Source organism: Peromyscus californicus, unplaced genomic scaffold (assembly GCF_007827085.1).
Source record: "Peromyscus californicus insignis strain IS unplaced genomic scaffold, ASM782708v3 Scaffold_11__1_contigs__length_118956290, whole genome shotgun sequence".
Taxonomy (NCBI): Eukaryota; Metazoa; Chordata; class Mammalia; order Rodentia; family Cricetidae; genus Peromyscus; species Peromyscus californicus.
Window position 1 is genome coordinate 17520670 of NW_026294402.1, and position 21450 is coordinate 17542119.

At 52.3% G+C, this 21450-nt stretch overlaps 2 protein-coding genes across 10 annotated transcripts; both read left to right on the forward strand.

Annotated features, from left to right (window-relative positions):
- Window positions 1–66: 66 nt before the first annotated feature.
- On the forward strand, window positions 67–7793 carry Ccdc159 (coiled-coil domain containing 159). 3 transcript variants are annotated; one of them, XM_052754444.1, is made up of 13 exons: window positions 70–233; window positions 1942–2048; window positions 2158–2384; window positions 3157–3190; window positions 3609–3697; window positions 3779–3860; window positions 4846–5041; window positions 5600–5667; window positions 5746–5822; window positions 6156–6277; window positions 6498–6580; window positions 7461–7559; window positions 7727–7793. In XM_052754444.1, exons 1-13 carry the CDS (start codon window positions 229–231, stop codon window positions 7729–7731), a joined length of 1194 nt encoding a protein of 397 aa, XP_052610404.1. In that variant the 5' UTR covers window positions 70–228; the 3' UTR covers window positions 7732–7793. The 3 variants fall into 3 exon arrangements, with proteins under 3 accessions (XP_052610415.1, XP_052610404.1, XP_052610395.1); XM_052754435.1 differs by having other exon boundaries at window positions 70–226; XM_052754455.1 differs by lacking the exon at window positions 1942–2048 and having other exon boundaries at window positions 67–226.
- Window positions 7794–8493: 700 nt separating this feature from the next.
- Window positions 8494–20814, forward strand: Plppr2 (phospholipid phosphatase related 2). 7 transcript variants are annotated; one of them, XM_052754395.1, is made up of 10 exons: window positions 8494–8974; window positions 10221–10390; window positions 11122–11200; window positions 12551–12664; window positions 12784–12931; window positions 15642–15913; window positions 16709–16885; window positions 18903–19025; window positions 19349–19400; window positions 19524–20814. In XM_052754395.1, exons 3-10 carry the CDS (start codon window positions 11135–11137, stop codon window positions 19865–19867), a joined length of 1296 nt encoding a protein of 431 aa, XP_052610355.1. In that variant the 5' UTR covers window positions 8494–8974; window positions 10221–10390; window positions 11122–11134; the 3' UTR covers window positions 19868–20814. The 7 variants fall into 7 exon arrangements, with proteins under 7 accessions (XP_052610355.1, XP_052610381.1, XP_052610338.1 ...); XM_052754421.1 differs by having other exon boundaries at window positions 8500–8974; window positions 12796–12931; window positions 18903–19009; window positions 19524–19671; XM_052754378.1 differs by having other exon boundaries at window positions 8506–9037; window positions 12476–12664.
- Window positions 20815–21450: the final 636 nt, after the last annotated feature.

Genomic DNA, 21450 nt, shown 5'->3' on the forward strand with positions numbered 1-21450 from the left:
CCTCTCCGAACTTCATCCAGTCACACCGAAGATACTCAGGCCCCAGTGAGCTCCGCGCCGGACCCGGACTGAGCGGGCGGGGCTTAAGTGCAGACCACGCCCTTCTCTGTGACTCCACCTTCGGCCTTCGGGCGTTTTCCAGCGAAGGTGTCCCCAAAGGATCAAAACTTCAGCGTCACAGCTGGGACTGGCTTCGTGGTCCCTGATGGGAGAGCATGAACAGGTGGTATGTGGTAGGTGGGGATGGCAAAGGGGATTGGGGGACTGTCGGGGTGCAAGGGCGGGGCCAGTATCAGTGATCACGCCCCTTCGCTCGAAGAAGTCTCTGGATTTATTGAGGTGGGAGAGGCAGGCATGGTTGGGCATCTACCTGCTGTGGAGCTCTGAAATGCCTCTTTCCTTTCCCCCTCTAACTCTTCTAGGGCATCTGTGGTCCTCAGGTGATATTCTAGTACAAATTCTCGTTTACCAAGCAGTGGACTAAATCTGTGTCATCAGGACAGCCCAGTAAAGTGGATATGATTTTTTTTTTTTCCAGACAGGGTCTCATTGTGTAGCCCTGGCTGGCTTGGAACTAGCTTTGTAGACCAGGCTGGCCTGGAACTCGAGGATCCCCCTGAGAGTTGAGATTAAAAGGGTGAACCACCACATCCGGCCCTTTATTTATGTGGTTATGTTGTTGCTGTTTCAGATTTTTAAATTGTTTTATGTGTGTTAGTGTTTTGCTTGCATGTATGTCTGTGCACTGCTTTCGTGCCTAGTTCCTACGGAGGGTAGAAGAGAGCATCATATCCTCTGGGACTAGAGTCACAGAAGGTTGTGAGTCACCATGTGGGTGCTGGGATTTGAACCTGGGTCCTGGAAGAGCAGCTGTGCTCTTAACTGCTAAACCAATTCTCAAGCCTTTTTTTTTTTTTTTTTTTTTTTTTTGGACAGGGTCTCTCTAGGTAGCTCTGACAGGCCTAGAACTCACTATGTAGATCACACTGGCCTCGAACTCACACAGATCTGCCTGCCTCTGCTTCCTGAGTGCTGGGATTAAAAGTGTGTGACTACTTTCTTTCTTTTAAATTAATTAATTTTTTTTTCCAACCAGATCACAGTTTCCCCTCCCTCCCTCCTCTCTTCCAATCCCTCATGCCCCCCCCACCTCCCCTACTTTCTTTCTCTTTTTCTTTTTTTTTTCCTTTTATTTATTTTTTATCCTGGCATGATCGGACTCCAGACAACCTGGGAATTGAACCCAGGTCCTCTGGAACATCAGTCAGTGCTCTTAACCACTGAGCCATCTCTCTTCTTTTGTTTCTTTCTTAATATAAAACTTTGTTTCTTATTCTTAGGTGTGCATGATGTGTGTGTGAGTGTGCACATGTCATGGCATACATGTAGAGGTCAGAGGTCAAGCTTACGGCGTTGGTTCTCTCCTTCCACTATTCAGTTGGTTACTGGGGATCCAGTTTTGCAGGCAAGCACTTTACTCGTGGGTTCTCTGACCAGCCCTTCAAGGGCTGTCTTAATGTCTTTGTGTGGGATGTCTGGGTTCTCATACCCCAACCCCACCTCTGTGATTGACCTTTCATCTGACTTGCACTTCTGTCAACACTGAGACATTTCTGGGCTGAAACATCTCTGAGGGGAGACTCTAAAGGGGTTAGGAGGCCGGGGGTTGAGGCTCAGTTGGTAGAGCACTTGCCTAACATGCTGGGTTCCATCCCCAGCACTGTATAAACTGAATGTAGTGACACACACCTGTCATCCTAGAGCTAGGGAGGTAGAAGCTCGAGGGTCAGCAGTTCAAGGTCATCTTTGGCTACATAATGAGTTGGAGGCCAGGCTGGGCTACACAATACTCTGTCTCAAAAGACAACAGTAAATTACTAAAAATGAAAGGATTAGCAGTCAGAGACTGGTCTCAGAGCCCCTCCATCCCCCTCTCTGCAGCGACCCTCTTTTGGCTGGCCTGCCCCGGGACCCTGACTACTGTGTGTCTCATCTCCGCTCACCTCCTTCACTCTCCACCACATCTTGGCCTGCCGACCAGAAGAGGGGCAAGTACTGGAGTTCCTGGAGGGCCTGGTAGACAGCTGGAGGGCCGGAAGGGGCTGACAATTGCAAGCTTGCTATCACTTGTTCCTGAAGGAAACCCCTTTCCCCCAGGGTCCTCCTCGGACAGGGCTTTGGACTGTATGACTCGCTGGTCCAGGACCTTGGAGCCTGAGATCGTCAACGCTACTTCAGAACAAACACCGAGGATTGTGGATTGGGAGCCGGAGTGGGACTCAGCACCTCAGCCTCATGAGGCTACTTCCTATTCCAACTTAGACCTGCACAAGGAACATTGTCATGACCAGGAGCTTGTGAAGAGGAACCACAGCCCAACCAAGGTCACACACTCCCCCAACCCTCCTTCACCTAGGAATGTACTTGCAGTGTACCACTGTGGGGCATAGGAAGGGACTGCAGAGCAGGGACCTGCAGGGGTTGCAGCACCTAGAACAGCACCTCTAGAGGGAAGAAGGAAGGAATAGAAGAAAACCTGTTTGTGTGTCTTTGCTTGTTTCCAGAGTGTCTCTTGTAGGCCAAGCTGGCCCTGAACTTGCTCTGTAGCCAAAGCTGGATTTGAACTCCTGTTTCTTCTGCATCCATCTCCCGAATGCTAGGATTATAGGAAGGAGACATTATGTCTGACTTTCATATTTTGAAGGGGTGTGTGTGTGCTTGGTGTTTGTTTTTGTATCTATATGGTTTCTGATTGTGTGTGTGTGTGTGTGTGTGACTCATACTTGTGTCTAAAATTGTGTGCCTGTAGCTGATTGTGTTCAACAACGGTTTGTGGTGGTGTGTCACGCGCTGATGGTGTCCGCTATGGACACTGCTGTGAGTGATGTCTTGTACTCCTCAGGAGAAAGGTCAAACCAGGGACAATCCAGGGGCCCATAAACATGTGAGATGAGACACACAAGTGCACTTCTGAGCATGTGCAGATGATGAACTTGGGGGTAGGGGCAGTGGATGAATGCCCTTGGACACAGTTTTGCCTGAATTCCTGGTTAGGGATAACCAGAACTCAAGAGAACCACCCTTATCCTTCCCTCCAAACTGCATCAAGGTAAGCAGTCTGGGAATACATCACCATTCTCCTCTTCTTTTTCCCAGAAGTCCCCGGAGCCTGGTTCTTCTAAAATAAAAGGTGAACGCCCTCTCCTAGTGAGATTGGAGGGAGGCATTTGGGTTTCTAGCCCCACTTAATTTTTCCTTTACTTTGATTTATTTACTTCCTGTATTTGAGGATGTGTGTGCCAGTACGTGTGTGCCATGGCACACATTTGAAGGTCAGAGGACAACTTACCAGAGTTGGTTCTCTCCTACCCTGTGGGTCCCTGGGTTCAAACTCAGGTCATCTGTCTGAGTGGCAAGTCCCTTTACCCACAGAGCCATCTTGCAGGCCCCCTACGTCCACTTTCTTCTCCAGTATCAAGGCCCATGTTCATTAAATGCTTCAAGGGGGCCCCCTGCTCTCTACATGCCCCTGTCTCTCCTCTGATCTACCCACCCATCTCTGCCCTGATCTTACCTCAGCCATGGCTCCCCCTTGCCTCTGCCCACAGTTAAAAACGCCATGCTAATCCCTGATGCTCAGAAGCTCTTACGATGTGAACTAGAGTCTCTCAGGACCCAGTTGCAGGCTCAGACCAAGGTGAGCCCCCTCCCCCTCCTCTGTACCCCTGTTCTCATCATGTCCCTACTCTAGAGCCTCACCTGGCCCCCACGCCCTCAGGCTTTTGAGTTCCTGAACCACTCTGTGACCATGCTGGAGAAGGAGAGCTGCCTACAGCAGATCAAAATCCAGCAGCTTGAAGGTAAGGACTAGACGGAGACCAAGGTCTGAATAAGTTGGAAGTGAGTAAAAGTTCATTCCAAGTCAAGGTCAGAACAGGGTCAGGGAAAGCTGGAGTCAAGGCTGGTCCCCAAGCCCACATCTGGTTCCCACCGTTTGGGGCTGGGCTGGGCCTCAGTTGGTAGAGCACTTGCCTAGCATGCATGAAGTCCTGGGTTCCACCTCCAGCATGGAATACAACTGGACCTGGTGGTGCATGCCTTTAATCCCAGCACACGGAGGCAGAGCCAGGCGGATCTCTGTGAGTCCAAGGCCAGCCTGGTCTACAGAACGAGATCCAGGACAGGCACCAAAACTACACAGAGACCCTGTCTTGAAAAACCAAAAAAAAAAAAAAAAAAAAAAAAAAAAATTAAAAAATAAAAATAAAAAAGCACTGGCTGCTTTTGCAGAAGACCCAGGTTGTGTTCCCAGCATCCACATGGTGGCTCACAATCCTCTGTAACGTCAGTTCCAAGGGATAGGACACACTCTTCTGGCCTCCATGGGAACCAGGTAAAACACCTATGAAACATAAACCACATAAAATAGAAATAAATAATCTTAAAAAATACAGGGCTGGGGAGATGGCTGTTACTAAAATGCTTGTCATGCAGGCATGAGGACCTGAGTTCATCTCCAGAAATCAGGCTAAAAAAAACCCCTGGGCTTTGTGGCATACACTTGTAATCCCAGTTCTGCAGAGGTGGAGCTAGGAGGAGCCCTGGGGCTCCCTGGCCAGCAGATCTACCCCAATCTTCGAGCTTCAGGTTCAGTGAGAGACCCTGTCTCAAAAGATAAGGTGGAGAAGAATTGAGAACACCCAGTATGACCTTGGACCTCCCTTCGCCCACACACATCCACGTGTCTGCATACCTGAGCACACACCTGTGCACACACGTGAACGTATGGATACATGTACACCCACACACAAAAATAAAGTCAAGAGTATCCCACCCTCTCTACAGAAGTGTTGAGCCCCACAAGCCGCCAAGGAGAGAAGGAAGGCCATAAGTGGGGCACGGAACAGAGTCGGCAGGAGCTGTATGGGGCCCTGGCCCAAGGTCTTCAGGGCTTGCAGAAGACTCTGAGGGACGGTGAGGAGATGCAACGGTCCCGTACCACTCGCTGCCTACAGCTGTTGGCCCAGGAGATCCGGGACAGGTGGGTGTGCAGGAGGGCAGTGTGGAGGTTGTAAGAAAGCGGGCCGCCATTGAGAGAACTTAATGCAGCAGGGAGTGGAAGGCTTGGGGGACAGACAGAGGGCCAGGACAGGTCGCTGAGAGGACCTAGGTGGCTAGGGAGAGGGTGCTGAGGAGTCTAACGGAGCTGGAAGGTGCTGGAGGTGGGTTGGGGAAGGAGGCAGGGCCTCAGAAAGACTGAGGGAGGCGGAGAGGCTGGAGAGTGGAAATCAGGAGGAGAGAACAGGCCTGGGGAGATCCAGATAGGAAGGAGAAAGTAGATTGGGAGGTGAGGGCTCAGGCCCCAGGGCGGTGAAAGAAGCCGGGGCTGTGGGCGGGGTCTAGGGCTGGGTGGGTGGAGCCTCGCGCTGCGGAACAGATTCTGAGGCTGTGGTGTGGGTGGAGCCTGATGCCCTGGAAGGAGCTAGGGCGGTGGGAGGAGCCTGTGGCTGGAAGTGGGCTGGGCAGATGGGGACCTGGGAGGCCTGGGAGACCTGGGGAATGGGCTGGGATGTGGGTCTAGGCTCATCTCTCCCCTCAGCAAGAAGTTCCTGTGGGAGGAACTGGAGCTGGTGCGGGAAGAAGTGACTTTCATCTATCAGAAGCTCCGTGAGTGCCTGGAAGCTGTGGCCTGGAAGGGGTGGGGCTCCTCGGCTTCCTCTGTCCACTGAGCTCTCTCCCCAACAGAGGCCCAGGAGGATGAGATCTCAGAGAACCTCTTGAATATCCAGAAGATGCAGAAAACACAGATGAAGTGCCGGAAGGTGAGCGGAGAAAATGAGGACGGGGGGCAGGTGGGAGCTCATGCTTCCACCATTGGACTGAGTCTCAGAGGCAGAAACCAAATCCCAGCTCTACCATTTAATGCTATGTTATTATGGGCAAATCATTTTGTCTTTCTGGGCCTCCGTTTGCCTCTCCATATAATGGGTATAATGGCCGCGATCCCTCCCCGATCAGGAAGTTGTGTTCATTGAGGGTTCCATGCTCTCAATACAGCCGGGAATAAAGCTGCCACCTCATGATTACCTCTCTCTACGGTCAACACTACTTGTGTGTCTGATTGCTTGTCCCCACAACCCCCTCCCGAACCTCAGGTTCTGACCAAGATGAAGCAGCAGGCATATGAACCATCTTCATGGCCAGAGGCTGAGGAGGGGCCTGTGGAAAGCAGCGGCTGCTGGAAGGATGATTTACAGAAGGAGCTGAGTGACATATGGTGAGGCCAGCCTCCAGTCTGACCTCTGACCCCTAGCCCCCCTCTAACCTGCAACCCCCCCCACACACACACACACCGCATCTGGAACACAAATGGTTCTAGTCCTTCCTACTTATCCTAGGAATCAACCTCTCCACAGCTTCCCTTGCCCCAGCTCTGACTCTGGGGTACCTTGGATACCCCAGTGTCTCTTGCGGCCCGTCTCTCTGTCCCCGCACAGGTCTGCTGTCCACAGTCTGCAGAGCTCCATCGACTGTCTTGCCTTGTCCGTGGGCACCAAGCCCAGAGCCTCCAGTCTCAGGGGTGAGGGGCTTGAGTGTAATGGGGATGTCGGGGGGGGGGGGGGGGGGGTCATTCCCAGCTTCACGTATATGAGGCCACCTTCAGGGGTCTTCTCAGGGTCACATCGGATGGGGTCCTGTTCTAAGACTACATTGGGTAGCTGAGAGACTGGTTGAGATTTTGAAGGCCTATGATCCCAGAAATTGGGGGGGGTAAGTGAAAGAGAACCTCAAGTTCGAGGCCAGCCTGGGCTACATAGACCCTGGATGTTTCATGCAGGAGCCGACTGGGGTCATATTTAGGATCTGTGAGATTTTTAGAGTCTTGGTTTTTTGAGATATGGTCTTACATAGCTCAGACTAACTTAATTAAACTCACTATGTAGCCAAGGATGAACTCCTGATCTTCCTGCTTCCAGCTCCCCAGGGGTTACAGATATATGCCACCATTCCTGGCTCTATGGGATTTTTTTAGATGTACTTTATTGTATTGTATGTGTGTGGGCGTTTTGCATATATTTGTGTACCACTTGTGTACCTGGTGACCTCAGAGGCCAGAAGAAGGTGTCAAATCCTCTGGAACTGTAGTTACAGAGGGTTATGAGCCACCATGTGGGTGCTGGGAATTGAAGGGAATTGAACCTGTGTCCTCTGAAAGAGCAGCTAATAGTACTTTTTACCACCGAGCTGCCTCTCTGGTGCCCCTTATGGGATCTTTTAAAGGGAACATTTAAAGGGTCATTGATATAATTTAGTATTACTTTAAGTCACACAAGGAATATGGGTATCTGGATCATGGATCAGTGTGGTTTCATTTCGAGGGATGCAGAGTCCATATTCTGAAGTTGTTAGAGTGCCATGTTCAGGGTCTGAAGGACCAGAATGGAATGTCTCTCCCACAGGCTCCAAGGAACACCGGTGCCTGAGTTCTCAGTACCCCTCCTGGGACTCCGATTCTGACTGGGAAAGACCTTTCAGCAAGAGTGGATCTTATCCTCCTGGTACAGACCCTCCTCAGCCTCTTACTATCCCTTATCACCTGGCCCCCTTGTGATTCCCACAGTTTAGGCCTTGAGGCTTGCACTCTGTCTGGGCATCTGGTCCTTGGCTGGGAACCCTGAGTTCTGGTGGTTAAAGCTAGACCATGACCTACCTTCTCTCCCCATAGCTTGAGCAGCTGGGACTGCTTGCCCTGAAGACCCCTCCAGAGAGAAAATAAACTAGCTGAGACCTTCCTCCACCCTGGACTTTTTCATCTGCTGGTTCAAGAGTCTGAGTCCCTCCCCATGCCACCCCCAGCCAACTCCTTGGTGTCTCAGAGGATGCAGAGACCAGGGCACTTTTAAGGATGTGTGGGTCTAGTTAGGACAGTGAGAAAATAGGGTGTATCAGTTGGGCATATAATCCGGCACCTGGGAGGTAGATGGAAATAGGCATATCAGTTCAAAGTTAACACAGAAAGTATGAGACCAGCCTGGGCTAGAGGAGACCGTGTCTCAAAAACAGAAGTGGGCCAGCCAAATGGCTTAATGGGTAAGGCACTTGCCACTGAGTCTGAAGACCTGAGTTTGATCTCAGGGACCCTCCCAATGGTAGGAGAGAACTGACTCTTGCAAGTTGTCTTCCAACCTCTAAATACACACAAAATATGGCACACACTCCAATCAATAAATGTAATTTAAAAAATATAAAAAAATAAAATGAGGGCAGTGCTTGCTTAGCATACAGGAAACCTGGGGTTCCAACCCCAACACCATACAAACCAGATGTAGTGGAACAGGCCTGAATTCTGGCGCTCAAGGAAACGGAGGCAGGAGGATCCAAAGCTCAAGGCCAGCCTTAACTGCAAAGAGAACTGGAGACCAACTAGCGCTGCATGAGACCGTCACAAACACAAAAATGGACCTGGTTATCCAGAGAGTCTTTCTGGCCCAAATGAGGAGAGGCGTGGCATAGCGTGTCCTTTGAAGAGGCTGAACTCTTCCCTCAGTCTACCTACCCATCTCTCCATTCTTTTCCCTTCCAATCTCTGCCAACACATCCCGCCTGCTTCATTGAGTTATGCAAATGAGCGTTCTATAGCCCCGCCCCAATACGCTAACAACTCCCCGCCCACAGTGTCATGCAAATGAAGGCGCCAATGTCCCCGCCCACCTGGCAAACACGACACCGTGGGCCCGCCCCCATGGGTTATGCAAATGATGTCCCATTTCCCCCACCCCACTGGATTATGCAAATAAGGCCCATTGGCCCCGCCCCTGCCTCGGCCACGGAGTCTGCGCGGAGCTGCAAGCCCGGCGGTCCAGACTTCTCCATCTCCGTGTCTGCCTGCCTGACCAGCGGTCTGTCTGACTGTCCTGCAGCGCCGGGACCGTCTAGACGGAGAGGGGGCTCAGGCGGCGACGGCCTAGACAGGGTGAGGGAGGAGCGTGGGCGCCTCTTCTTTCCAGCCCCGAGGCTGCCCAGCCCGGACACGCAGGTCCAGACCGGGGACGTGGGTCCTTCCGATACGTTCCCTGCGGGTCCATTTTTGGGGGAGGGTAGCTAGGGGGTGGGGAGGCGGCGGTCTCGGGCTTTGGATGGGGTTGGGGGAGGGGAACCTGGAGAGGGGACCCCCCAGGGGCCTCAGGAGCCAGGTCACAGTGCTGCTAGGGTGGCTATGGGTCAATGATGGTGTGGCTGCCCCGTGTTGGTGTGTGGTTGTGTAACTGGTTGTGTGGCTTTCTGGCTGTACTGGGTTCGGGTGTGTCCGCCGGTGTGTGTGTGTGTGTGTGTGTGTGTGTGTGTGTGTGTGTGTGAGAGAGAGAGAGAGAGAGAGAGAGAGAGAGAGAGAGAGAGAGAGAGAACGAGAACGATCCATGAAGCGCACTGGCTTCCTTAGGGTGTCTGTGTGACTGCTTGCACTGTGTGTGTGTGTCTAGGTGTCTAGTTGTGTGATCTGGCTGTCATTTTGTGGTTACTGTTGTGTTCTTTCTGATGGGGTGCTTGGCTGTTTTGCAATCTGGCAGGTGTCTGATCTTACCTGCGGTGGCTTCAAGTCCATAGCACATACCTTGCCTGGCCATGTGGCTGAGGTTGTGGATGGCACACTGTCTCTCTTATGACTGGAGAGGGTGTTCATATGTGTGACTGTCATTGAGTGTCTTGTAACTGGGGGTGTGACTCTGTGACCCATTCTGTGACTCTCATTGTGTGGAGTGACTCTGCTGTGACTCTAAATGTGTTGGCAACCTTGAGTCTGGTGATGACTGTATCTGGGTAAGGGTTTGTAGGGGGCTGGGATGTGTCTGACTGTGTGTTTCTCTGACTGTGTTTGAGGGGGTATGTTCCATCTGTGTGGGTGTCTATGACAGGCCATATGCAAACTGTGTGTGTGTGTGTGTGTGTGTGTGTGTGTGTGTGTGTGTGTGTGTGTTTAGGAGTACTGGGGACTTGTGTGAATGAGCAAACCTGGTTGGTTCAGCATGAAACAGGCACCCCACACAGTATGCTTGGGTCTTGCTGGAATAGATGAATGTCATGTGTTGAGGTGTCCCTGTGTATAGAGTCTGGGGTGGAAGCTGTGGATGGTTTGTACCGTGTGAGAGTGTACCCATGTGAGTGACCCTGTACATCTGGAACCTGTGGTGACCCTCACTCCAATATGTCACTCTGTGGAGTAGGCCTCAATGGAGCCCTGGACACACAGTGCCTACCCTCACCTGCCTGGGCCTCAGTTCCCACATCCGTGCAATGGAGATGAGTGTCTTTGCCCTGCTGGCCTCCGGGAGTGGCTGTGAGTTGGTGGTGGTCGAGGTGGAGGCCTGTGGGAAGCCCTAGGGCGCTTGCACAGGTGAGAGCAGGTGTCACTGTGGGTATGAGCTGTATCGGCTACCGAACCCTTGAGGAGTGAAGTTAGATGTAGGGGGTTGGTGAGAGGAGATTGGGGGAGGCAGCCGGGCTGAGAAGATGGGGGGGCGGAGGGAGAGGCAGCTGGGAGAGAGGGAGGGTCTGGCTATCAGCCCGCACCAGATACCACAGCCCATGGGGGTGGGGTGGGGGCCGGCATGTGGAGGCCATGATGGAAGAGATTAGGAGAAAGGGCCTATGGGAGTGGGAGGGCAGGGAGCATGGGATCCCCTGGGAGGAGAAGATGAAATTCCCTAAAATATGATTCAGGTGAAGGGTACCAAAGAGAAGGGCACCCTTCTCTAAAGCTGGAGGTGTCTCCTCTGAAGACTGATTAGAGGTCCCCCTAAAAGGCATGAGATCTGATTAGAATTTTGTAGAAAGTAGAGAAAAGAGACCACAATAGAATCTTTTGGGTCACATGAAAGGTTGCCCTCTGACCTCCACACAAAGAATGTGGCACACATGCACACACACACACACAAAATAATAACTTGAAAAAAAAGTTTAGGTCTCAGGTAGAAGTCAGGGCCTGGTGTTAGAAGAGGCAGGGATGTCCACTGGGCAGGGACAGGGCCAGCAGAGTGGGAACTGCGTTAAAGAGCAGACTCAGAACACCACGAAGCCTCATGCACTCATGTGTCCCTGGAGTTCGAACTCCCTCCTCCTCCACAGGCCAGCCTTCACCATGGCTGGAGGGAGACCTCACCTGAAGCGAAGTTTCTCCATCATCCCCTGCTTCGTCTTCGTGGAGGTGAGGACCTCAGAGCCACTCTGAGAAAGGGTACCTGATTCCTGCTTCATCCCTTTATCCCTGGCCAGCCTGTTTACCTGCCCCTGGACCATCCTTTTCCCATACTCATTTTCCCACCTTCCTGGTTCCAGTGCAGTCCTACCCCCCCCCCCCCCCCCCCCGACCTCTCACATCCCATTACCTCTCACATCCCATTACCCTGTAACTTTAGTTGCTGCCCCCTTTCTCTTGAAATGTGGTGACAGGGTTGGGCTCAGAAGCATTCCTCTCTGGATTCCAGCCCCATTCTGCCCTAATCCATTCACACTTTGGGACTTTACATGCCTGAGCCTCAGTTTCTTCATCTCTAAAATGGGCATAATTAACAGGGCATGATGGCACATATGTGGCACATGTACCTCAGCATTTGGGAGGCTGAAGGAGAAGGATTTCAGGGAAGTCAAGGCCAGCCTGGGCTACATGAGACTGTCTCAAAAAAATAAAAAGATAAAGACAGAAAGAGAAAAGAAATTGCAAGGCACAGCCATTGTAATGCATACTTGCAATCCTAACATCCAGGAGGCAGAAGCAGGAGAATACCTACAACTTCAAGGCCATTCCATACACATGGTAAGTTCCAGGCCAGGCAGGACTAAGGAATGAGATCAAGCCAGGAGGTGGTGGCGCACACCTTTAATCCCAGCACTCAGGAGGCAGAGGCAGGTGGATCTCTGTGAGTTTGAGGCCAGCCTGGTCTACAGAGTGAGTTCCAGGACAGCCAGGGATACATAGTAATACCCCGTCTAAAACAACAACAACAAAAGTGTATGATTTCCATGACAGCCTGAGATACATAATGAGACCATCAAAAAAAAAAAAAAAAAAGTAAGTAAATAAATAGATAAATTAAAAATGGGCTGAGGATATGGCTCAGTTCATAGAGACTTGCCTAGCTTGACAAAGCCCTGGGCTCCATCCCCAGCACTGAGTAGACATGGTGTACTGATCCACAACTATAACCCCAGTACTAGGGAGGTAGGAGCTGGAAGATCAGGAGTTATCCCCATAGTGAGTTTAAAGCCATCCTGGGTTACGTGAGGCCTTGCCTCAAAACAAAAAACAAGATAAAACAAAACAAAACAAAACCAGAATCGTAGCTACAGCTGTTGGGAAGGTGAAAATGTATTCCTTCTTCCCTCCCTCCTCTCCTCTTGTCTCCATTTCCCTGTCTCTCTCTCCATGGCCTCTGACCTCCTCCTGTCTCTTTTTGCCTCTCTTGGCCCTGGCCGGTTGCAGTCTGTGTTGCTGGGTATTGTGGTCCTGCTAGCATACCGCCTGGAGTTCACGGACACCTTCCCTGTGCACACCCAGGGCTTCTTCTGCTATGACAGCGCTTATGCCAAGCCGTACCCCGGGCCTGAGGCTGCCAGCCGGGCACCTCCCGCCCTCATCTATGCTCTGGTCACTGCTGGGCCTACCTTCACGGTGAGATGCTGTGGGTCACCCAGGGGGGATGCCAGGGAGTACAGACTCCCAGAAGGCAGGAAGGCCAGGTTGGGGCTGGGGGCGCCCTGGCCTCGAAGGTCCCGAAGACCCCATCTTAGTCTCGTTCACAGATCCTGCTGGGGGAGCTGGCCCGTGCCTTCTTTCCTGCTCCGCCCTCCGCCAGGCCTGTCAGTGGGGAGAGCACCATTGTGTCTGGGGCCTGCTGCCGCTTCAGCCCCCCACTCCGGAGGCTGGTCCGTTTCCTGGGTGAGAGATGCAGCCTGGGGTTAGTCCAGTGGTCTTGGGGAGGGAGGTGAGTTCAGGGACAAAGGGACAGTTCTACCTTATGGCTCAGTGGGTACAGGTGCTTACTACCAAGCTTGACTTGAGTTTGATTATCCAGACCCACATGGTCAAAGGAGAGAAGTGATTCCTGAGCTGTCCTCTGACTGCACTCAACATGTGGCACACACACACACACACACACACACACACACACACACACACACACACACGCACGCGCATACATGCACACACATAAATGCAGTCACATACACGCATGTACCCACACATACATACATACACAGACATACATTACATATAGACACAGGTTTTCTCTGCGTAGTTCTGGCTGTCCTGAAACTCACTCTGTAGACCAGGCTGGCCTCAGATTCGCAGAGATCTGCCTACCTCTGCCTCCCAAGTGCTGGGATTAAAGGCTTGTGCCACCACTGCCCAGCTTATTTTTTTATTATTTATTTATTTATTTATTTATTTATTTATTTTTGGTTTTTCGAGACAGGGTTTCCATGTGTAGCTTTGCGCCTTTCCTGGAACTCACTTGGTAGCCCAGGCTGGCCTTGAACTCACAGAGATCCGCCTGGCTCTGCCTCCCGAGTGCTGGGATTAAAGGCGTGCGCCACCACCGCCCGGCTTTTTTTTTATAATTTATTATTTTTATTTTATGTACATTGGTGCTTTGCCTGCATGTATGTCTGTATGAGGGTGTTGGATCCCCTGGAACTGGAGTTACAGACAGTTATGAGCTGCCATGTGGGTGCTGGAAATTGAACCCGAGTCCTCTGGAAGAGCATCCAGTGCTCTTAACTGCTGAGCCATCTCTCTAGCCCAAGAAAATCTTTCTAAGAGCCAGGGATGGCACATTTGTTGTCCAGGACGGGAAGATGGGAGGTGGAAACAGGCGGATCCCTGGAAGCTTTGGGCTACCCAGTCTGGCCTATCTGGCAAAGTTTTAAGCCTGTGAGAAGCACTGTCTCCAAATGTGACGGTGTCAGAGGAATGACGGCTGAAGTTGACCTCTAACCTCCACAACAGACATATGCACTTACTCACATGAATAGTGCAAGCCTGTGTGGTGCTGACAGCTGAAATCCTAGGACTGGGGAGGCTGTGTTAGGAAGATCTGGAAGCTAGCCTGGGCTACAAAATGAGTCAATACCTTTAAAGAAAAAAAAAGCAAGCTGTGTGGGTTGGCATATTTCTACAATCTGAACTATCAGCAGTTCTGGTCAGGGGCTCAGGAGATGGCTTAGTGGTTGAGAGTGTTTGCTGCTCTGGCAGAAGACCAGGGTTCAGGTCCCAGTACCCTCATCAGGCAGCCCACAGTGCCTGTGACTCTCATTCCAGGGACTCTGACACCCTCTGGCCTCCATGGGCACCTGCATCCATGTGGTACACTTAAACTCATGAAGGCACACATACATACACATAAATAAAAATAATAAGTAAGTCTTTTTTTAAAGTTCAGGCTAGACTGAAAGTTCCAAGCCAGCATGGTTTGTATATCAAGCTTAAGGCCAGTCAGGGTTCCATAGCTAGACTCTGCCTGGAGTGGGGGTGGGGCATGCTGGTCAGAGGGTTCATGGGTAAAGGCGCTGTCGGCTACCAAGCCTGACAGCTTGAGTTCAGACCCTAAGACCTATATGCTAGAAGGACAGACATATAGGTCTGTCCCAATTTGTCCTCTGACGCCCTTGCACATAAGCACACACAAACAAATAAATGTAACTTTTTAAGTTTTTAAATTATTTATTTATTTATATTTTTGCCTGTGAGGCAAAAAAATGTCAGTGATGGTGTCAGATCCCCTGGAACTGGAGTTACAGGCAGTTTCGACCAGCCATGTGGGTGCTGGGAATTGAACCTGGGTCCTCTGGAAGAGCAGCCAGTGCTCTTAACTGCTGAGCCATCTCTCCAGCCCCAAACAAATGTAATTCTTAACAAATACAAGAGGAAGAGAAGGGCAAAGAGAGGAGGGATCCCAGAAATTTCAATAGGGTCTTCCTAGGAGGTCCCGAACTCCTGATGCAGTGGTGTTGAGTGGCCGTGTTGGCGGCTGTGATGGAGTCGGGGGTGGGGGTGGGGGGGTGGGGGTGGGCTCGCCCCGACACGGTTTCTTAGAGACAGACTATAGGTAGATATACATTATAGTGAGGGACCCATGGTGGCACCAAAGGTAAGGGGACTTCAGCCCAGCTGTCATAGGGTCCCAGCTTGACTATAGTGGCCGCCGTCGTCCTGAGAATAGCAAGACAATTGAGACCAGCGATTGCCAGCAGGCAAAGGAGCTTGCTGCCAAGCCTGACGACCTGAGTTTCTATGTGGTAGAAGAAAAGAACTAAATACCTCAGGCTGCCCTCTGACCTCCACATAAAGCATAACAGTGTCTACACAAATAGATAAAACCCAAATAAATAAGTATAAAAATTTTTTTTCCGGTTTTTTTAAAAAGAGGGTTTCTCTGTGTAGCCCTGGCTGTCCTGGAACTCACTTTGTAGACCAGGCCGGCCTCCCAACTCAAAGAAAGATCCGCCTGCCTCTTCCTCTCCAGCACTGGGATTAAAGGTGTGTGCCACTGCCTGGCGTAAAAATCAATGTTAGACATAGACAAGGGGCTTAATGGAACCGTGTGGGGCACGCCGTTGAAGGGACATGACTCTTTTCTCCCCATCACCAGGGGTGTACTCTTTTGGCCTCTTCACCACGACCATCTTCGCGAATGCGGGACAGGTGGTGACCGGTAACCCCACGCCTCACTTCCTGTCTGTGTGTCGCCCCAACTACACGGCCCTGGGCTGCCCACCGCCGTCTCCTGACCGGCCAGGGCCTGACCGCTTCGTCACGGACCAGAGCGCCTGTGCAGGCAGCCCCAGCCTGGTGGCCGCCGCTCGCCGCGCCTTCCCCTGCAAGGACGCGGCCCTGTGCGCCTACGCGGTCACCTACACTGCGGTGAGGCTCTGGGGGAGATGCCAGGGGTCTGGAGGAGGTCGGGGGGGGGGGGGGGTGCTTGGTCGAGGGGGAGGAGCTCTGGGGGTGCGGCCACGCCCACTGAGCTGGAGCTTCGTGAGGTCACACACCCTCGTGGTGCATCCCAGCCCTAGAGCCCTGACTACTCCCCAGTTGCCCTGGACTCACCGCCCCTTGCAGTTGCTACGAGGCTGCAGGCCCAGGATGATGGCTGGGAAAATGAGCTTGCGGACTTTGACTCCGCCTCCTGGAGCTCTCGCCCCTCCCCTCTGTTGCTTTGGTCACGCCCCTAATTGTCTAATTCTGTCCGTTGCCTTTCACTGTACCCACGTTCTGTTGCTTTGATTTCTTTCCTCTGCTGGCCTCTGGAATGACTGATGTGTCCCCTCTGGCCCCATGAGGCTCTGAGGCTACTTCCCGGAACAGCCCCTTAGGCCCTGATTCTATTCCTTGGTTCTGTGCGCCTGCTTTAATGCAGCGAGCATCTTTCCCCATCACAGGGAAGCCCGTTCCAGAGACCCTCACCTGTCCTTTTTGGCGCTCTGGCCACACCACCTTCATGCAGAACCCCTGGGACCCTTGGAGTCCCTCCCCTGCCATCCCAAATCCAGGCCCCCCCTTCTCTACACTTGTGTGGTCACATCTCCACCTACCCCTACGGAGGCCCGCTTTGGGTCCACTGCCCCATTCCTGGAGGCCCCCGGCCACTCCCTCAAGCCTCCATTGCTCTGACCCGAAAAGCGTGGGTTCATCCTCTGATCAGTTTGGGTCCCACAGATGTACGTGACCCTGGTGTTCCGCGTGAAGGGCTCCCGCCTGGTGAAACCTTCCCTCTGCCTGGCCCTGCTGTGCCCCGCCTTCCTGGTGGGCGTGGTCCGCGTGGCAGAGTATCGCAACCACTGGTCGGACGTGCTGGCTGGCTTTCTGACTGGGGCGGCCATCGCCACGTTTCTGGTGAGTCCCCCTCCCACCCGTCTCTGAATGGAAGACCTCTTATCAGGCCCCTGACCCAAGAGGTAGAATTGCTCGATGATGCTGAAGGGTGTATAGATTCTGCGTGACCTGGGGAGGGCAGTTGTCCCTTCCTTTGACCCTGACTGCTTGCTTGTTCTCATCTATGAAGTGGGCTGACAAGGTCACGTCATGTTGGGCAAATTTTAAAGGGATGCCACAACACTCTGCAACCGAAATAAATACTGTTTTACGGGGGAGGGGGCACGGCTCAGTTGGTGGAGCATGAGGATTTGAATTCAGATCACTGGCACCCACGTAAAAGCCAGAAGTGGTATGCTTGCCAGCTCAGCACCAGGGAGGCGGAGACAGGAGGATTCCTGGGGTTCACTGGCCAGCCAGTCTAGCCTAATCTGGGGGCTCCAGCCCATGAGAGGCTGTCTCAAAAAGCAAGGTGAACCACTCCTGAGGAATGACACCAGAGACTAGCCCTGCCTTCCACACACACCAACCTGTGTCCTCCACAGCAGAACACACCTTCATGTGCACACACATACACACCCACACACCCACAAACATGCACCTGCACATACACAAACATGCACACCCACCCATACATTAAAAAATATGCACATATTTTAAAGATTTATGTAGTTTTAAATTTGTGTGAGTGTTTTTGCCTGCATTAAATGTGTGTGTGTGTGTGTGTGTGTGTGTGTGTGTGTGTGTGTGTGTGTGTGTATTGACCAGGTATGGTGGCACATCCATCTAGTCCCAGCATTTGGGTAGCAAAAGCAGAGAGATTTCTTGAGTTTGAGGCCAGCTTGGTCTACAAAGTGAGTTCCAGGCCCAGCCAGAGCTCCTATATAGTGAATTAATGAAACCTCTTTTTTTTCTATTATTTCTTTCTTTTTCTTTCTTTCTTTCTTTTAGTGACAGGGTCTCATTATGCAACCCTGACTGGGTTGGAATGCACTGTGTAGCAGCTGGCTTTGAACTCACAGAACTCTGACTACTTCTGCCTCCCAAGTGCTAGGACTCAAATTGTGTACCACTAACTCCTGGCCAAACGTAACCTTGTACTTCTGATCCTCCTGCCTCATCTTCCTAGTGCTGGGATTCCATACACTACCCCACCAATGCCCTGTTTTTGTGGTGCTGGGGGTGAAACCCAGGGCTTCATGCATGCTAGGCAAGCATCATATGGAGTGAACCATAACTCAGCCCTCCTTGAACATTTGGGGAAAGGCTACTGAGAAAACTCCTTAGGTAAAGGCAGTTGTGTAACTGCCTAAGTGTGAATTCCATCCTGGGTCTCACCTGGCAAAAGGAACTAACTCCTGAAAGTTTTCCCTTGACCTCCACAAAGGCAGTGTGTTGTGGGTGGATCCCCACAGAGTGAGTAGTTATAATAAGAAGTAATAATATTTTTGAAACACTGCAATATCTATATTCAGGCTGGAGAGACGGCTCAGCATGTCAGAGCACTGGCCCTCTTGCAGAGGAACCAGGTTCAGTTCCCAGCGCCCACATGGTGGCTCACAATCATCTGTAACTCCAGTTCCATGGGATCCAGTGCCCTTTTCTGACCTCCATGGGCACCAGGCATGCAAGTGGTACACAGACATACAGGCAAAGCATCATAGACAGAAGATAAAAATAAATCTAAAAAAATTAAAAACCAATATTCATGCCAAATAATTGCACAATATACCAAATATCAAGCATATAAATGCAGCCAGGCATGGTGGTGCACTCCTGGACCCAGATGCAGGTGGATCTCTGTTGAGTTCAAGGCCAGCCAGGTCTACACAGAGTTCCAGGACAGCCATAGAGAGACCCTTTCTTTAAAAAAAAAAAAAAAAAAAAAATCAACCAATAAGTAAAAAGTAAAATTGTAAAGAAAGGTTACATGTGTTTGGAAATCCTAGCCTCAGTTTCTATTTGAAACTGATGGTATTTTCATAATTCTTGTGTTGTTGGTCTCAGGCCTCAACATGCTCCTATCTCTCTGGCCTAGGTCACCTGTGTTGTGCACAATTTCCAGAGCCGACCCCCCTCTGGTCGAAGGCTCTCCCCCTGGGAGGACCTGAGCCAGGCCCCCACTATGGACAGCCCCCTCGAAAAGTTAAGTGTGGCCCAGGTAAGGGGGCCCGGGAGCTGCTCCGGGCTGGAGAGGGTGGTGGGTGGAGGAGGCCCAGGGAGGTAGGAAATCAGGCGGTGAGGGTCCTTGCCTCGCGGGGGAGGGTGGTGGGGAGCCATCCAGCTCTGGGGATAAAGTCCTAGGAAGAAAGCAGCCTTTGTGAATGGAAGGCTACACTTCCCTCTCCCTCCCAAAGTTATGTCGTTAATCTGGAGATCTCTGGTGCGTTTTCCATGGGGGCGTCTGGCTGATGAGCCCCATTTGACTGTGAGTTGAGGGGTCCTGGGATCCTCTAGCCTCTTCCCTCTTCTTTTTTGTCTCAGGAACCCGAGACCTGCAGGCCGCATTCGACACCGGCACGGCTCACCCCATCCAGTGAGTGTTCAGGAAGTGGGGGGCTGAACAGGGGGCTCCTGCAGGTGGGCAGAGGTCTCACCTGGGCTTCTGCGCCACCCTTCCAGTTTTGCTAACCCCTTCATCTCCGAATGTCATCTCTAGAGCCGCAGAACTGTGCCCGCCGTGGCCACCTGATTCCCAGCTGTGTGTCCTCCAGGGCCCCAGCCATGTGCTCCTCGCCCCGTGTGCCCCGCCCTCGACTGAGGTCTGAGCCAACACCCCTGCCGCTGCCGCTGCCCCTACCCGCACCGACTCCCAGCCAGGGTCCCTCGCCTTCCTCCCCTGGACCCGGGGGCCCAGGCGGGGGAGGCGGACGCGGCCGGAAGCTGCTGCTGCCCACGCCCCTGCTAAGGGACCTGTACACCCTCAGTGGACTCCATCCCTCCCCCTTCCACCGCGACAACTTCAGCCCTTATCTGTTTGCCAGCCGCGACCACCTGCTGTGAGACCCACCACCTAAAATATGCCCAGTGTCCCCGTTTCTTCCCTGCCACGCGTGCGTGTGCCACGTAAGTGCTAAAGGACCCTGGCCCTCCAAACCAGCCAGGCTCGGCATCAGAAGATGGCTGGAAGGACACTTGGGGGGTGGGGGCGTCTCCTGACTGCTCTTTGGCCTTCTGGGACATCTGGGTAAGCATAAATAACCAGGTGGGCCCATGCCCCTAGGACTGCCCTTTCAACGGCTGATGCTTGACCCAACTGACCATTGCCTATCCAGTGAGAGCTCCTACTTCTCAGAATTCAACCGAAAAGTTTACTCCAGCCAATGGGAACCTCTCACTTCCTAGCGTCCTCAAACGAGAGGGCAACTCTGGCCAATGCTCAGTGTCTAAACAGCCAATAGGAGCCCTTGGTTTTCAGAATTGCCGAGAGTGGGTGGGAATGATTCCAGTCAATGGGGGACCACCCGTGTCAAAGCCAAGTCAAAGTCAAGGAGGGCTGTCCAGACTCTCCCTAGAATCACGGAGTCCAGCTGGAGGGTGGGGGGCAGGCTCCCCCATAGCAGGGTTCTGTGGGCATCCCTACCCTTCTAGCTCCTCCCCCTGGTGCATCATCTCACACCCTCCCACTCCCTACTTAGGTAGGGCTTGCCCCAGTTCACAGGTTTTGGAGTTCCGGGTGCTGTCTCCCCTTGGCTGTGCCCAGGGCACCCCCAAACCTTCTATTATTTATTAGGGCTGTGGAAAAATACTTTATTTTCTTGGGACCCACCCTTCTTCTTCATACTGCTCCCCATGCCTCAGCCTCATGCAGATGTGCCATCTTGGGGGGCATGGGTGAAGCAGAAGGAGGTCCCCCTACCCCGAATAGCCAAAGGCAGTGGGCAGATGAAACACTGTCCCCCTTCCCTGCCTCCCTCCTCATCTTTAATAAAGACCTGTTTGTAACAGAAGTTTGGCCCGGTGCCTGCCTCCCCCGAGTGCTGGGGAGACTAACACTGGATCTAGATGGCTGTGAGCATGGGTGTGGGTGAGCTGTCGCGGTGTATCTAAGGACAAATGTGGAGAGGCAGTGTGGCCGTGGAGGCAGTGACACAGGCCAAAATCCTGGATCAGGGCTAGGGATGTGGGGTGGTTGGGAGAGTGCTTGCCTAGCTAACATCCATCTTCAACTTCTCATAAACTGGGTGTAGTGGCATGTGCCTGTAGTCAACACTGGGGAGGTGGAGGCACAGGGATCTGGAATTCAAGATCATCTTTGGCTACGTAGCAAGTTGGAGATCAGATTGGGTTGCCTGAGACCCTGTCACGCACATCCCCAAAGCCTCAAATATGAAACCGTATCGATTCCAAACTCTAGGTTCAAGGATAAAAAAAGGGCTTGAGATTTCTAGGGTCTCGTGTAGCCCATGGCCGTGCTTCCTCAGCCTCCCCAGCGCTGGGATTCCAGGTGTACCCCAATACCTGGGCTTTAGATCTCTGACATGTAGGTATTGATATCTGACCAGAAGAAAACTCAGGCCAGGGAAGGTGATGTAAGAGTTGTGGGGTGAGAGCCAGTGAGATAGCTGAACAGGTGAAAACACTTC